Here is a 19333-nt window from a genome sequence, read left to right on the forward strand (position 1 = left end):
CAAGGTAAATATCCACAATGATAAAATAAATCATTTAATTTTATAAACATGCATGTCAAGCAATTTAATCAAGCATATACAATTACTATTTAATAACAACTAATAAACTAACTCTTAAAAACAAGATTTACGTGTTACACACAAAAATAGCAATTCACCACATTAGCAATAGCAAGCCACAATAGCAATTCCCCGTATATGTATGCATTGCATGTTACCTATTCTGGTTAGTTCTACTCTTCCTCTTTCAACTTCTTTATGCACATCCCTGGGTACTCTTAGCTTGTGAACATCAACTTTCGGGTACGTGGGTTGGTATGCATTCTATATAGGAATATGACATATCACTATCATAAGGGAACACACATCTTCTATATATAAGGGACTTATCTCTCTTATGATGAACTTAATAACCTATGACTTAAACACCTAATCACTCCAAACTTAACTATTTAACATTCTAATTACTTCCTTCATTAATTTTTAATTATAAAATTCTTTCAACTAATTTATACTCCTTAAAAAATAATTAATTTAATTAATTACATTAAATTTTTTAATTATTTATACTACTATTTCATAATTATCCTTTCACACGGCTCAAAACAAAACTTCTAGCATCCATGCTCATCTCCAATATCCCTTTCACACAGCTCAAAACAAAACTCCTGGCATCCATCCTCATCTCCAATCTCGTCTTAGCAAAATTCATAAGAAATTCTATAAAAATACAAATGAAGCAGGGATTCCACTTCCTTAGATCCATTAGGATATATATTTTATAACATAAGATAGGATTTTATTATTTTTAATTTTTTAACATAAGATAGGATTTTCTTATTTTACCGTTTTATTATACAAGATATTGATAATGATAGATATAAGTTTATTTTAAATATACTCATATTACATTTTTCGTTTTATCCATTATTTTATTTACAATATTTATTTTATTATTCCTACTTATACTCCAAGATATTGAAGTTTTATTGCACTAATTAACATAAAAGTGTGATGTTTATTTAAAAGTAAGTCATTTTTACTTTATTTTAAATTTGATAGTTGATCTTCAAAGACTTAGAATAATAATTTAGTTTCCTAATAAGAAATTTAAATTATTATTCATAAAAAATAGATAATTCTTTTATGTACAATTCTTCACCCATAATCACATGTCCTCTTCATTATAAGACACATGTCTTTCAATTTTTATGATAAAAATATTTTTATTAAGTATGTATTAAATTAAATAAGATTTTTACTTTCTATTTTTGAATAATTATTTGCAATTTTTTCAAACAAAACTAAGCATAACAAGATATTTTCAATTTACTGTTAAAATAATATTCACTGATTAACATAATAATATATTTTCAAAAAAATAATTGTTTATATTTCAAATTATATTTTTATTTGCAACCAACCAGTAACCACGTCAATTTGTAAACATTAAATTTGCTTTCCTTTTACAAAGAAAGTATTATGCGTACAATTTTGTACTACTAGCTCAAGTCAATTTGTAAATACGAAATTTGCTTTCGTTTTAAAGTGATTATTTAATTCATTCTTGCTATATGTAGTCAACATATTTGAATTTGAATTTGAACTTGAATTTTCTTTAATTATGACTAAATTAGAAGTTAAATGATTAACAAAAAGGAAAGATTCGTTTCATTTGGTTGGGAAATTCATAGCAGAGCTATAGTGTGGGGGCTAAAAGCATAATCATAAAATAGAAAAAGTAAAGAAAAAAAATTACACTTATATATCCTGAGGTTTTTTAATTGCAAACAATATACTTTTTACCTACACCATCTCCTTAGTTATTTGAATAAGCTTACGCTGACACTCCTTATGTTACACTAACCTGTCTTAATGGTTTGAGAAACATTATATCATGTACATCCCTGTGTGTGTGGAGGTTGTGGTAAACATAAAAGCAAACATATTATGTACAATATCAAAAATACTCAAGGGGCATAAGATTTAGATTTTTTATTTAGTAGCAGTAAATATATGTGTTGTTTTGAATTATATATATACCAAGTGAAACTAGCTTAATCTTTTTAAGCACCATTTTGGATTTGAGACTTATAAAAAAAATATTAAGAAGAAAGCTCTCATTAAAATTAATCAATCAAATTTTTTAACTGAGATTAATCATTGCAAGTCGATGGATACTCATACTAATAACATAAGTTAAAAATTATTCTAACTCCATTTTTGTCAAACTGTTTTATTTTAAAAATTACATAGATAAAAAATTATAAACTCACAACCACCCCAATCAGGTTTCTATTTTAAAAATTGAAAACACTTGCATTATTTAAATGTCTTTTAAGAAAAGCTTACCAAAACAAATATTATTTGAGGTCGAGGAAAAATATTTATTCTTCAAAAAAAGAAATAAGAATCAAATTAAAAAAAAATGACCTAAGCATAATTAAATTGATTTCTCTTGAGATCAACACAAATTACACTTACTGATCACCAATATTACACGCACCTTTCTCCTACTTTTCATGCTTTTAATTTTTTAAGAGTATTATGTATATGATTTTTGCGTGTGTGTTTATTATTTAGAAAAGTCATTTTTTATTCAACGAAAAAAATGCACTTTTCTAAATAACAAAGACATATATAAAATAAGAAGATAAATATAATTATTGAAGAAAATGTTAATTAATTAATTCTAAGACAGTTAGTATAGCTATATTAAATATAATCTTTAAGAAAAATTTAATTTATATATATATATATAACCTATCGTTTTGTGTGTAATAAAAAGAAGTGTGTTAAGAGTGAATTATTAGTACTCCTCTATTATTCTATGTATCCCCTGGTGTCAGAGAAACTATGAGAATATGAAATTTTTGTAACTTGAGTTTTAAGTGAGTGAATGTATATGCATATAAATATGGTTAGTTTTATTTCACATGTGATTAATTATTATTAAATATTTCAATTACTTTATAACATTATTAATCATTTGTAAGACAGAATTAATTATTATTAGGCATTTCAATAACCTCGTGGTATTATTAATCACACATTTGAGAAAATAGTTTTATGCATTTTTTAAGAAATTAATAAATCTTTTTGCTTATTGAAAAAGTGTTTTTTTTTTAAAAAAAAAAGATTAAACAAACTGACACTTATGTGTTAGTGGTGTTAAGTAAAATTCGTATAGATGGATTTCGAGAAAATAAAAAAAGGACCATGTATGGTGAAAGTCCTCGAAATCTATGTGTAGAGGAAGTTTTGGAGTATGTTGAAATCAAGTAAGTGTTGAAAGATTTCTAAAGAAGCTGAAGATCTTTTCGATTTTGAAGACCAGAAACATTCAAAGGAAACGAATTCGAGCATATAGATACAAGATGCGGCCGAAATCAGTTCTAACGATTGTTGTTGTTACGAAAGGCACGGTCGAAATCCTTGTTCAAAAGCAGTTACAAGCAATTACCAAGATTCAAACTTTCCAAGAGATATGTCAAAATCATAAATAGTGAGTTAGGATTTAATGTACATGAGCCAATATCATATAGGTCGACCCTTAAGTATAAGTCATCAATAAATAGAGGGTCTTGTAATCATTTTTATTTGGTCAAAAATACTTACACACATCTCATTACACCATAAAAATGTATGTTGTTACCCAACTTTCATATTAATGTCATTTTTTTCCTCGTTTCTGATTTTACTTTCGTTTTTAGATGACTTTTATTATTTTGCCTATGACTCTCTCTTTTATATGACCCTTCTCTTCTCTATGTCCCTTTCTTCTATTTATATAACTCTTTCATCTTTCTGCAACTTTTTCTTCTATCGATAAGTCTTTCTTTAATTTACTGTCTTTCTAAATTTGTTTTTGAATGTGTTTTATGTCTTTAATTTATTGTCACGAAATTGCAATAATCATATTTTCTCAATTTGAAGCACGAAAGTCACTAGTTCGGATAAAAAGAAATTTACTTCTCCTTGATATTGCAATTTTAAGTCATGAATGAAAAACATTTTATTTGTTGGTTAAAATCATTTTAAAAAGTTACCTAATAAATTTACGTATTTATTGGATTCCAATTTTAGGAATGTATGATCAACATCTTCTAAGACTTGCCATTTTATAACTTTTAAAGGAATAAAAGTAAAATAAAAAAATAAATAAAAAGTCAGTCAATGCCAATTTTACCAACTCAATTATACAAAACAGTGGATAACAAATTAAAAATTTATTACATTATTTCGAGAAAGTAGGTACAAGTACATCAAATGGTTTGATCATTGATGTAGTATTTCAACTAACAAAAGAAGTACAAACATAAACAAAGCTTCTCTATGGTATTAATTATATCTAATTTCTACGTCATTTAGAATTTTACTAAGATAATAAATGACACTATATACTCCATTTCTATCTTCTCGAGCCAATTGCAACATATTACCTATATGGTCATCTCATTCAATGCAGAAATATAGAGCATCAGTTTTCTGCTGCCCTTCATAGGAGGAACTATAATGAGGGGATTGGTGAAGTATTTCTACGAATAAAATTAGCTTTGCACTGTGTGTGTGTTGCACATAATAACTTGATAAATTGTAAAAGAAAAAGATAGAGATTTAAACCCAAAGAGAAATTATTTACAGAACATCTATTTATTTAACGAAAAAGCTTTCTGCATCCACCAAATTATGCTAAATACTCCGGAAATTTGTGTAGCTTCATTTCAACTGAAAATTGAAACAAACTGAATTGGTGAGACTGGTTCCGACAATATATCGATACACAAGAATGAAATTATTCAGAGACTACACTGAACCTTCTACGGACAACTTTTAATAACAACATTCTTAAATGCCCATTTGCAGTTTCTTCCTTAATACATTCGTGCTGTTCTTGTTATGCGAGGCAAGGGTGAGGGTGAATATTATTGTCAAATGCAGAAGACCCACCCTATAAACGCTTTGGTTCTTGGTTTTTTACTAAGAATTATATGCAAACTGCCCGAATAAATACAGCCATATAGTTTAGTAATTGTATGAAATAAATTCTTATCTCATGTAAAGACCTTAATTGGTTGTATTTATTATTTATAGAAACTACTCAAGATTGGATTCTTTCATTCGCCCTTTTTTTTTAACGGCGAACAAAGACATGTATTAAAGGAGGTAAAGGGGTGTCAAAACCCATATACAAAAGATGGACAAGTTTACTAGGAATTTAAAGGTAAATGAACAATTAAATCCAAAATAACCCAGGAAATAAAATTACCTTTACGAGAAAACCATCGAAATTATGATATATAAAAACATCGTGATTTTTCAATTTTCCTGCCTATCCTTTTTTTTCTCGGAACATTTTTCATACCTTTCTGTTATAATATACATAAGATTAATTAATCAAAGAAGGGGCAAAAGTAATCGAATTGAAGCGGGGGAAATGAAAATCTTTCTAGGGCTTGGTTCCTCACGAAACTAGCGAGGGGGCACTGTACGTGAATGTAAACCATAAGAAGACTAACGAAACGTAACTGTGTTAAATTGAAACTCTCTTCGAATTTGGTTAAAAGGTTCATTTTGTTCTATACTAAACGAGAACGATATGCATGGAGTAGTCATTGTTATCCACGGAGCGAAATTAAATATCAAAATATACATATACAGTTCAAAATTCAGAGAAAAAGAGAGAGACATGGACACAGACCGAGGAACGAATTGATGAACAAAATAAATTAATAATATGTGAAGCACCCCAGAAAATAAATTGACAGAAAAAAGATTGTAGATATATTATATTATTGCACTGAAAGCTATTTGAACAAGGGAGTGTTGTTTAGCCAACTCCTCCTTTCATATAATCTTCACAATAGAACACAAAATAGTACACATAAAATTGCTCCCCCCCCCCCCCCCCACCCATTCTTATTCTAATCATAATTTTAAAAAAAACCAAACCCTAAATATTATTATTATTCAACAAAACAGAACCCAACTGGTACACGTTAATGGTACTAGGCGATCATGCATGGATGAAGGAGCGTGCATGGAGTAGTAGTCAATTGGAGAATGCAATAAGAAAGATCATAATGGCAGCAAGAACCACCGGAAACACCAAAAGCAAAGGAATTCCTGGTGGTGAAGGAACACCCATCAAAAGTGGACCAAACACAAGTATGGCTACAATGATAAAAAATATCACTATGGAACCATGACCCCATACTTCTGGTTGCCTCATTTTCCCCTCCAAAAGAACACGTGATAACTATATTATCAAAGAAGATTGGGAAAATGAAAAGATATGAAGTAGTGGTGTAATGGTGTGTGGCAATGAACTGTGGTATGGCCTCTATATATAGAGTTTGAAAGGTGGTGAAGATGAGATCAAGCACCGGTTGGCAGTGGCAACGTTTGGCGTTGGTTGGTTGTGATCAAGAGACACAACTGGGAACAGTCGCAACTTTCCTTGATGAATCACAGTTAAGTTGGTGCATTTTCACTAATAAATTTGAAGGAACTTTGAAAGGGGAATTAATAAATTCGTATCTACTAAATAAAATAAAATAAAAATTGTAATTGGAAAACAAATTGATGAGCATATTTTTTATGCATTCTCTCAAGTGTAAAGAAATTTATTGTCTTCTCTCTTCTATATATAATTATCATAAATTTAAAACATAATTTATATGTTACAAAATACTTATTTATTATGAATTTTAACTGTAACATAAGATATATTTAAAAGCATTCATTTATTATAAATTTTATTTGTGTAAAATAAATATGTACATTGTATGTTGTACACGTTAAAATACTAGTTATCAATTAATTAATTAGAAATTATGCTAAGTATGTTTTGGATAGTACTATTTTAAAGAGTTTAATTTACATATATTTTGAGTCTAAACATATTTACTCTATCAATCAATTAGCATTTTTTATTGGTATAATTTTTAATGTAATTATTATAAAAAATATCATACTTATCATTATGATATTTTGTAATTATAGGTGATAGTGTAAAATACTTTTAAACTAACAATGCATATATTATAATTCTTATTATCAAATTCAATAAATAATCCGAACATTAAAATTGGTGATTAAATGTCGGTATAAGATATTTATATTTTTAGTGCATTTAATATAAATTCAAAGAAATTCATGAGTGTGGTAGAAAAATATTAAAAATGGTTTTATCTTTTATAAGTGCAAATTAATTATAACTTTGTGAATAACTAATTTTTACAGAAAAATATGAATAATAAATTTATAATTATATAGGGAATAGCAACTAAAATGAGAAAGAGAAATGGAAAAGCTATATATTTTTAAAAAAATTTCAATGATGTTCTATATAAAAAAGGGGGATCTTGAGATACTATGTTTGCAAAATTTATTGGATACTTTAACTAAAAAAAATGAGAATCTAGTTTATTAAATTGAGAACGTATATTTATTAATATGTTAATTGTTTAACTAGTTGATAGAATGACTAATGATAATTACTTGACCTAAACACAAATTTATAAATATTTGTATGAAACGAAAAGAGATATTAAGAGAGAGAGTGGTTGCACGCGCGTGTGTGTTTAATAATTTTCAATTGAATGATACTTTCTTAAAAGTTATTATTGAATTAAAAGTTCATTTTACATAGTGACATAGATCATATATAAAAATTAAATTTCATATTAATTCAAAATTATTTGTTATCTTATTCATATACATTAAAATCAATCTAATATAAAATTTTTAAAATATGTATTATTTGATTATCTTCTTATTGTGTTAAATTTTGATAAAATTTGACATCGACAATTTTGGTAATATATAAATATATGACATAATGGTTGGATTAATAAAAATTATATTCTATATAAAATTGTTGAATGATATAATAGTTATGTCATTATCAACATCAACATCATTTCATCTGAATGTCATTATCAATATCAACATCATCTCATCTTAATATTATTCTCGACATCAACATCATCTCATCTCAATGAAATTATCAACAACAATATCTCATATAAACATAATCATCAATAGCAGCATCACCTCATATCAATATTATCATAAACACAAACATCGTCTCGTATCAATTATTATTACTATCATTTTCAATAACAACATCATTTGGTATCAACATTATCATAAACATCAACGTCACCTCATATCAATTAATATCATCAATAACAATATCATCGTTAAATCGCATTTCACACATACATACATATATAGTTCATGTTTAAGATTCACACTCCCCAAGTCTTCAAACAACACAAGTCTAATAAAAACAATAATGTCATTTATCAATAACAGATGTGTTACATCTCATTAGCCGAAAACATTATTTTTTCTTGAAAACCAACATACACAGGGACAAATATACATTCTCATAATTGGGTTCCCTGACTCCAATTATGGTATCAAAGCCATAAAATTATAATAAACTCCCCTCACCTATCGTAAGTTCTCTGTTAGTTCCTCTTTGCGTCGTTCAAAGACCTCTCTCGTTCACATTCATCAGTCCAAACACAAGGTTCTATATACCAAATCGAAGGAAATTTAGTATATATTTCAAAAACAAGGTTAATAACAACATTTAGGGTCAATTACCCTTGTCAAAACATAAAGGGTTAAGGGGTGTTTTGAATTCTACTATAAGGAGACGTCATTTTACAATTCCGATCACGCCAATGTGACTGAGGTTCAGCGAAGGTCATAAAAATAACATCAATTTTATAAAAAGATAATTTTTACAACGTCTCATTTTCAAGGATTTTTCAAAGGAAATGTAAAAACATCCTATTACAGTACCCAAAACACAAGGGACATTAAGAGAAACTCAAACTAACTAGGAGAAAGACTTAGAAGTCAATATTACCCCAGAGAAGCTATGAAAGAAAGGATTGAAAATTTGTTCTCCATCGAATCCTTGAGGTGGATTGTGTGGATTCCACTCCGATTAAAACGTTCTTCTCCATGTGGTGGTTTCACGACAAGCAATGGCAACTCGTAGGGGCCACTGGTGGTCGTGGGTGGTGGAGGAAAAGATGTTAGGGTTTGGGTGGGCGTTTGGAGAGGAGGAGAGTGAAAAATCATATTTTTCACACTAAAGAATGTATTTTTAATTTGCATATCTCATTTATCGTGCTCATCTTCCTGAGTGGGAGTCCACTTTTGGCACTAAGCATGAATTTTCTCACTTAGCGCAATTCCTCTAGGATTGGTATTTTCATTGAACGCGACAATTCATGGTGAGCGCAATTTCTCTTGCGCTAAGCGCGACCATTCGCATCCAGCGCAATTCCCTCTCGGATTGGAATTTCGCTTACGTGAGAGATCAAGAATTGTTATTTAAAAAATCCCAACAGTCAAACCATGGGAACATGGGTTAGGAACAAATTTGAAGGTGATCCAACGGTTAACGAATCCAGGATCTTGGTTCAACCAAAATATGTTTAGGTAAAATTTAAAATCTCATAGCTTAGACTTAAGTCAATAAAAGTTCACATAACTCGACATTCACATCAAACAAGTCACATATGACTAATTCACACGATACCTCAACTCATCCTAATCAATCACATAATCAAATAACACGATAAATATATTTAAACATTGATTTACAGTTAGCGAAATTTTAGGGTGTTACAAAAGCGTCCTTTAAGGGGATATTCTGTGAAAATCTTCTATATTGTCATTCTTTAAATTCAAACGTTAGCAATTCAAAAATAAGAGAGACAAATAGAATTAGAATAAAACAAAATACGTGCACTTTCCTTTTTCATCATACTAAGGCTTTGAGATTGGACGCTCGAGTTTCCTAAATGGTAGTATGTTATATTGATTTACACAAGGGTGGATGCTCTCTAGATATAACGTGTTCGACGCAGGATAAAAATAAAGCATCCTTTCTACGATTGTAGACGATATTGAATATTGTAAATTCTTTTAATATAATGATCATGTTCACTTGTCAAAACTCATTGAAACATCAATAATTTATACTTATTGTTAACATCAAAATCCATGATGGATGAGATAAGTGATCATTCAGACCTAACATTATCTTTTCAATAATCCCAAATGGTGTTAACAAATAAATGTATTAAGTTCTTAATATACATTATCACTTTCGTTAAGTTAAATAATGTTAACAAATACAATTAATTAAATAATATTAATAAATATAATTAACTATATATATAGTTGACTCAAGCGATGAAAGATAAATTAGGAGGGATAAATTTTTTGTATATATAAAAATTATATTGACATTTTATTAATTTCTTATATTATAAAAATGTCTAAAATGGGTTTAAATGTTCATAATATAAAACTTATTAATTAATAAAAAAAATAAAAAATAATTGAATATGCTTATTTTTCAATACATCTAATCTTAATAAATTAATTCACACATACACGTGTAAAGTTATATAATCTCTAAACACATAAAGATAAATATATTTGAATTATATATTTTATATATATAAATATTATAGATAAACATAATATATATTTATATCTTTGCTTGGTATTTATACCGATCAAATATGGGTTAATTAGGTTTTTAATCCTCAATTATGGGAGTTTTGAATTTTTTATCCCTAAAATATTTTTAAAAAATATTTAATTCCTAAAGAATTTGTCATTATTATAAATAGTCTATGTCGCTAATAATTATTTTTTAAGTGTTGAGTTGTCTACTTAAGTGATCATGAATATCACCATAGATTGTAGATGAGGGGATGAATGACTACTCTGCGCCATCTCCTCATAGTTGATTGTTGTATATTCATGGGTGCTTTGAGCGTTAAGGTTCCACAATAACTCTTTTTTTTTTCCTTCTTTATTTTAATGACATAATATTCTTTCATTATTTACCTAAATATAATAAAACTTATATGACATGTATGTGGGATGTACGTGACATTTAATTTGTTTTATTCTATGACATTTCATCACTTAACGAAGAACATTGACGACAAAGACTCTTTTTAATAATGGAAAATTCTTTAGGGACCAAATTTTAAAAAAATTATTTTAGGGACCAAAAATTCAAAACACCATAATTTGAGGACTAACAACTTAATTAACCCATCAAATATCTTCACTTACATTTATAAAAGATAATATATTGCTAGTTATTAATGTAGTATATTTTTTTTCTAGAGGATAAATTAGTTTGTAGTTCCTTATATTATTACATAATTTTTAATTAGGTTTTTATACTCTTTTTAATTGGGTCCTTATTTAATTTTAAATTTTTTTAATCAAGTTTCTATGTTAATTTATCGTGAGAAATCTATTAGACTTGATAGAATATTTTATCGTACACACACTTAGATGTGAACCCTAAATCAAATGCACTTGAATTAATTACAAAGGTATGAATCCTATACTTGCAAATTGATACAGAGGTGATTAAGGAGGTGTAAAAAATATTACAAACAAATTAAGAATTTATCATGTAATAGGGTTGGGGTTAACACCTGGGAGATACAAAATTCACATTTTAGGATTGGGTTATGATTTGGGAGATAATGGACTAATTGAGAATGAAAAATAAGAAGTGTTGAGACATGTTAGATAAAAAAAATTAAATAATTTGATTGTAACAACAACATCTATTGGGCTGACATGAAATAACACACTTTATAGTATCTATGTGTGTATATATAATGAAATATTATATCAAGTCTATCATATTTCTCAAGCAAATTAGTATAGGAACTTGATTGTAAATTTAAAATTAATATAAGGACTCAATTAAAAAATAAAGTATAAAGACCTAAATAAAAAATTTGTAAGATGACTAAAACCTATAGACCAATTTAACCTTTTCTAAAAACAAACTATTCACATAATCAAAAATTATGAGACTAATCTTCTAAACAAAAAAAATCACCAAAATGGATTTTACGTCTTCCAAAAGCATTCTTCATATGTATGGTTAGCAAATCAAACTCCTATCAACATACTTAAAAAACTCAATCATCTATCAAAATGTGTTAGACCTTTTTGGTTTATTAATGTATTACTGATACATTAGTATATAGTAATCAATGTATTAACAATATATTACTTGAATATATTTAATAATCTTTAATATATTACTAATTATTAATTACCTATTTATTGCTAACAATTAGTCACTATTTAATATATTACTAATATGTTAGTATATAATTATTAATTATTAATCCATAAACATTTTGAATTATTTAAATATTAAATCATAATTAATTTTGTGTTTTTAATAAATATTTAATTAATGGCTCATAGTTCAAATGTTTAAATAATAATAATTAATATTATTGAATAACTCGTATATATAATATTTCAAAAATAATTCTTAAATGTAATATAACATTAATTAATAAGGAAATAAAATTACATTTGTATATTAAATATATTTTCTAGATATTTTATAGACTAATTATATTAGCTCAAATTGTCCGATCACTGATGATTAACCTCCCAAATATCTTGCATTTTAACGTTACAGTTGAGGGATTCGAACAATGCAGGTCATTCAAAATATACTTTGTCCAATTTTCATAATTTAATTACCTAATATACAATGAAATTAGTTTTCCAATTTTTATTGATTTTCAAAATTTCCGTTATTATAATTTCCAGGATGCTTTTCTTATCGTTTAATGAAAAAATTATATAATAAAAAATAATTACTGTATAATAATAATTAATAAATTTAAATTTTAAAAAATAATTTAATTAAAACATATATGACAAATATAAAATTTTAAAATTTATTTTTATTAAAATATTAAATCTCTTTGTTTCTATCATTTAATCATTGTTAAAATTAGTCGCATAATTAATTATTAATATATATGATAAAATATAAAAATTTCTTTCAATTTTTAAAATAATCTATATATTATCCAGATTATCAAAATATTCAAAATATTATTATAAAATTTAGTTATCACGGTATTATTCTAAAATAATTTTTTTTTTTGTTGTCCATCATAAATATTATAAAAGATACAAGTGAGGAAAATAATTAATGTCACATTAAAAAAACTAAAATTATAATTATTTTGGTACTTATTTTTTCTTCTTATACGATGATTATTATTTAGTACTTAATAGATAAACTAATTTATTTTAATAAAATTTATTGAGTTATGAACCATAACTGATACTTAATAAATCTTTTACAAAAATAAATAAATATAGGGTGAGTTGGTTTAAATTATAAAAAAAAAGTAATTTTAAAATAAATACTTTTTATATTAGTGATTTTTCAAGAAGCAAACATGATTTGTTTCTTAAAATAAACAGAAAATCATTTTTTAAGCAAAAATAATTTAAACAAACACAAATAAGTATTTATTTTAACAAATAAATTTAAATGGGAATCTGAACCGAGATATAAAAAACTAAAGACGAAGTTAATGCAATTATATAGAACAAATGGATAAGTAAACCTAAAATATTTTACATCGACAATTTAGAAACACTCCAAGAAAGAAAAAAATTTGAGAACACTCCATAGAAATTAATCTCAAATAAATAAATAGATAAAAAAAGGAAAAGTAAGAATTGATGAAAAAGAACAAATAACATAACAGTAACGATTTGAATTATAAATTGTATCATAAAGTCTAAAAAATATGCCAACAGGGGGCATCTTGAGAAGAAAATGATTTCATTTTATATAGATTCACTGCTTTTTTTTTTCCTCCTTGATTTTCCTTACATTGGGTACAAGAAAAGAACCAAAACAGTAAAACTAGTATTATTTGCTGATTACCTAATTCCATCCAAAATATATATTATTTCTTCTTCCTCATGCCTCTGCGATCCAATGCACGATCACATAATATATATATATATATATATATATATATATATATATATATATATATATATATATATATATATATGCCTCACCAAACGAAAATCTCAAGGAAAAAGGAATATAGAAGGACAAAAATGGGGATAGAACACAACCATAGAAGCAAGAAAACTGGAGGCTCTGGGGTCATAAAGTAAGGGAAGATCCCAATGGAGGACACCAAAAGTAAGACCATCAGAACTGTTGCTAAAGCCCTGTTATCGCTGAATCTGTCGCAATTCCCCATCCTAGGTGGTCTCCTTGTGCATATGTGAGACAAGGTGGTTCATCATAAACATGATTCTTATATAGTCATATATGTTTCAGGTACCACAAAAAAAAATATTTAAGAAAATAATGGTCAAAGTGAACAACTTTTTTTTACGTTCAGGAATTATAATTGATTTTTTTTATTAATCACCAAGATATTTAACTTTCTAGCCAGATTCGACGTATTCTAATAAATTTTGATTTTTTAGTCAATTATAAAATTAATCATTCGTTTAAAAGTTAGTTACACTTAAAAAATTTATTGTTACTTCTAACAATATATTATGAGGAGATAAATTAATTGTTGATGAATGTGGGATGGGGGAAGAACCATTAACTTAAATCAGTTACCAGTGTTACTCCCTAAGCCTAACGGAGACGGTTTTGGCAAAAATTAATATTCTAAAATAAGACTCCCCTCCCAATATACACAAACACAAACACGCGTGCATTTTGGTGCAAACAATGGGTATATTGTGATTCTGCGAACAGTACAGTAAACGAAATGGAAAGGTGTGCATGCATTTTATGTTCAAATGAGAAACAAAGAAAGTTTAATTCTATTTTACAGAAATTTAAGTTTGATTCTTAGAATGTTAAGAACCTTGTAGCAGTTTTAAATGAATTGATATTATTAATACCATTAATTGGTGCAAAATTTCTACTTTTAAAAGGTGCAACACATTATTAAATGATTTTGAAAAAAAATTATATTTAATATATCATAAAAAATTATTAAATGAGGTTATTAATAGTTTTTTTTTGTCAATTGTATATGTAGACAATTATTCATTTCTATTTTTCTTAATTATATTTAGTATGAATTAAAATCAAAACACTAAAAAAATCAATCTAGTTCAATATATGCAATGTATCAATAAGAAAAATCCGTTGTATATACAATACCATAAGTTACACGTATATCATAAACGGTTAACATAATTAATGGATTTTGAATTTTTTTTCCACTAAAATAAATTATAAATGGTTAACATGATTTTAAAATAATAATATCAATATATTTAGAGCATTTTCACCTCTGATTGCTTTACGAGTTGTTTATTTTAAGATATCATTATTTTAAAAAATTACCATGAAAGAAAATCTGCATGTTATGTTGAGTTATACTTAAAACTAAGTTTTGTTACTTCTATACACAATGGTTGCTTATAATTAAAAAAAAATGTCTTAGTTAAAATAATTGGCTTAAAATTTTAATTAAAAAAAGTTGGTGTAAATTAATAAAAATTCATGAAAGTGTAGGTCATTTAATGGCTACTTAAAATTATACCATTAGAATAAATTAAATATATATGAGTATATTATTTAAAATATATATATATATAGGTGGTATTATAGGAATCAATTAATAAAAAAATAAAAAAAAGCTAAAATAATTATTGAAATTGTACCTATTAAATATGTTCTTAGAAAACTATGAAGCCAATCGTTGGGAATTATGTCCACTTTATACGTATGATACCATACGGGCGAAATGGATAAAAGGAAAATTTTTAACTCTTTTAAAATGAGTAACTCATTTTAAAGGGTAAAGTAGATAATTTTATAGTTGTTGGGACAATTAATATTAATTAATATTAGATATACATGAATATACACAACAAATTATCTAAAGGATAAAACATCAATAATTATTTTTTTAGTAAATTACACCATTAATCTCCTTAATTGGTTAAAAAGTATTGCACAAAAACCTCTTATACATTTTATACATTACATTAATCATTTAAATGGTTTAAAAAACATTACACTGCATTTTTTTATAAATTTTTTTTCTGGATCATAAATATTTTTTTATTAAAAACAATCATATTTAACCCGAATAACAATAAATAAAATTACTTAAATGTTAAAAAAATTATATAATTTCACTAAATCTGATGATGGTTAGCATAATTTAATGTAAATTTGTTTCATTATTCACTTTAGGGTGGTTGCCAATTAGGCACGTCATTTATGAGGCTAGTTCATGGTATTATTTTTAGAGAAAAAATTACACATTAACAATATAAAAATTTTACATAGTCATTCAATTACAATTCATTGTGTATGATGAATTTATTGATTAACTTGTAACATAATTATTTTAAAATAATTTTAAATAATGATATGTGATTAAACAATAAAGTAAAATTATTTTACATTCTCAATATATATAGTCATTAAACTCGTATTTTTATGAATGTGTTTACATACACCTAGGTTTTTTTACAGAACACGTGGTTTATTAGGTGACAATAGTTATGGAAAGAAATAAAAATAAATAATATATACTATTAAATATTATTTTGAATAATTAAAATTAAAATATAAATACATGTTTTAATTAGAGCATTTATATGTTTATTAATTAATTTAATCTTATCTATTTATGTATATTTATATAGTACATGTTTATAGCTTTTACATATAAGAACTCTTAAAACTTTTGGTTATCATATTATTGGTGTAAAGTGTTTACTAATTTTGTTAATAACTAATCTTTAGTAGAAATTTAGTTGGCCAATCTTAATTAATATTTTTTTTTCAATCATATTTTTTCTATTCACAATATTCAAATTTGATATCTTATCTTAAACATCTAAACTCAATTATATTTTTTTATATAGAAATTCAATTATAATTAGATTAATGAAATGTTGGTAATCATTAGATTAAAATTAATGGTTCAAAATATGTATTTAATTATAATTATTTCTTAAAAATCTTATCACATTTTTAATATTAAAAAAATACATAAAATTTATAGTTAAATACACAATATCAATCCATGATTTTAATCTAAGGTTTTGTTTGTTACGCATTATGATATAGGACAACGAGAACACTATCCGACAAATACTTGAGTTATAGGGTAATATAAAATTTATTAAAATATCATGTGTATTATTTGATTTACAAAAGTAAAATAATATAAAATTTGTGTTGTTTTATAAATAAAAAATTCAAATTAAAGGTAAAAAAAATATTTATCTTACCCCACACGGCAAATTTACTTTAGAGAGTTTCTTTTAGAAACTATTTACGAAAGTGAGTCTTATTTATAACAAATTGCAGAGGGGGTTTGTTTTTTACGTGGGTGTCGCCATTGACACTGGCGGGAAGGGTGAGCCGCCAGTGCCAATGGCGGTATAATGGGTACCGCTAGTAACAACAGCGGGACAGGCACGGCTGAGTAGGAGTGAGAAATGGGTACCGCCATTTCTCCTGGCGGGACATGCCTACGTGGGCAGTCCCGCCTTTGGAGCTGGCGGGATAGGGGGAGAGAGGAGAGAGGGATGGGATGCCGCAACTGCCAGTTGCGGGACAGTAGGGCCATAATTGATGGAGAAAGGTGGCTCCAATTGCTTTCGTTGGAATAATTAATGCAAATGCAATGGTCCAAACCTTTTCTCTTCCGGCTCCAATCTCTTAATGGCCTCAAGGTGTGAATTTTATGTGTGCCTTTTCCCTAATATCACAAATTTTGATGATAGGAATATGCATTATTATTATTATTATTTTGGCTTTATATGCATCTCCCTTTGTTTCATTTTTTATGCAAATAAATATCCCTTGTCTCTTCCTATGCAGAGTTGATGAATTGGCTTTTTCATTCCTTTCCGGATTATCAATTATGCACCCTCCTTCCCCATGCCAAGTTTCTGTTTTGATGAAACTTGATATTCAGTAAAAAAAAAAAAAAATGCAGTGCACTCAGTAATTAATGACATCCATAATAGAATGATTTACAAATTATGATTTATCAAAGCTGAATTCTTTCTTTTAGGAATTCATCTTTGGTAATGATTTGCAGTAAGTTTATAGTTGAAACTAACAATTATACCCTGATAGATTGGTGGTGTGGTATCATATAGATCCAAGAAGGAAAAAAAAGAGAGAATTAATGTTGTTCTTGCATAACATAGCAGTCTCAATGCCACATAACATCTTGAGAGAGAACATTAATTTACCTCTCTGAACTAATACATCTTTATTTCATTACAGGACAAGGTTTTGCTTCTGGCCTTGTAAACCTTGGTGAAATACAAGTTTCCAAAGTCACAAGGTTTGAGTTTATTTCGAGCAGCAGTGTTATGCTAGACACAAAAAAAGCTGTTACATTCTTTAGGCCTGTGGGAGTACCAGAAAGTTTCCATATCCTTGGTCACTATTGTCAACCCAGTGGCAAGCCTTTGCATGGTTTTGTACTTGTTGCCAAAATTTGCTCTCCTCAAAATGCTGATACGATACCTCCTCTAAAGAATCCCCTTGATTTTAAGCTAGTTTGGAGTCATAATGCAGCAAGTATGGAAATTCCAGGTGTATACTTTTGGCTACCTGAACCTCCTGAAGGTTACAAGGCCCTTGGCTATTTGGTTACTAACAAACATGACAAGCCTTTGTTGGATGAAATGTGTTGTGTTCGTGCTGACCTCACCGATAAATGTGAACCTTACCGCCAAATACTCGCTACTGGTTCTAGAATTCCAGAGTTTTCATTTCAGGTATGGAGTTTAAGAACTTGTGACCGTGGCATGTTAGGGAAAGGTGTTTCTATTGGTACTTTTTTCTGCAGCAATGGCTGGACCATGGGAGAAGGGCTACTACCTGTTGCATGCTTGAAGAACCTGAATCTTGTGCTACCAGCAATGCCAGATTCGCAACAAATACATGCACTTATTAAGCATGATGGCCCTACTGTCCCGCAACTGGCAGTTGCGGCATCCCATCCCTCTCTCCTCTCTCCCCCTATCCCGCCAGCTCCAAAGGCGGGACTGCCCACGTAGGCATGTCCCGTCAGGAGAAATGGCGGTACCCATTATACCGCCATTGGCACTGGCGGCTCACCCTTCCCGCCAGTGTTAATGGCGACACCCACTTAAAAAACAAACCCCCTCTGCAATTTGTTATAAATGAGACCCACTTTCGTAAATAATTTCTAAAAGAAACCCTGTAAAGTAAATTTGCCTACCCCACACCATAATATTTTGACAAATCAATCTAACCCTGATAGTTATCATTAAATATTCTCATTTCTCACTAACTAAAATTTATCATTAAATACTCTCTCTTCCCTCCTCCCTCCCCCCCCCCCTCCTCATCCTCCTCTCTCTCTCTTCTCTCCTCTCTCTCTCTCTCTCTCTCTCTCTCTCTTCTCTCTCTCTCTCTCTCTCTCTTCGTCGC

The 19333-nt window shown here is 27.6% G+C and overlaps 1 protein-coding gene across 1 annotated transcript; it reads left to right on the forward strand.

The window, feature by feature from the left end:
* The first annotated feature begins 6002 nt into the window (after positions 1-6002).
* LOC114388161 lies at positions 6003-18936 on the forward strand. The gene is made up of 2 exons (XM_028348494.1): positions 6003-6168; positions 18155-18936. The coding sequence occupies exons 1-2, from the start codon at positions 6003-6005 to the stop codon at positions 18934-18936; spliced, it is 948 nt and encodes a 315-aa protein (XP_028204295.1).
* Positions 18937-19333: the final 397 nt, after the last annotated feature.

Source organism: Glycine soja, chromosome 15 (assembly GCF_004193775.1).
Source record: "Glycine soja cultivar W05 chromosome 15, ASM419377v2, whole genome shotgun sequence".
Classification (NCBI taxonomy): domain Eukaryota; kingdom Viridiplantae; phylum Streptophyta; class Magnoliopsida; order Fabales; family Fabaceae; genus Glycine; species Glycine soja.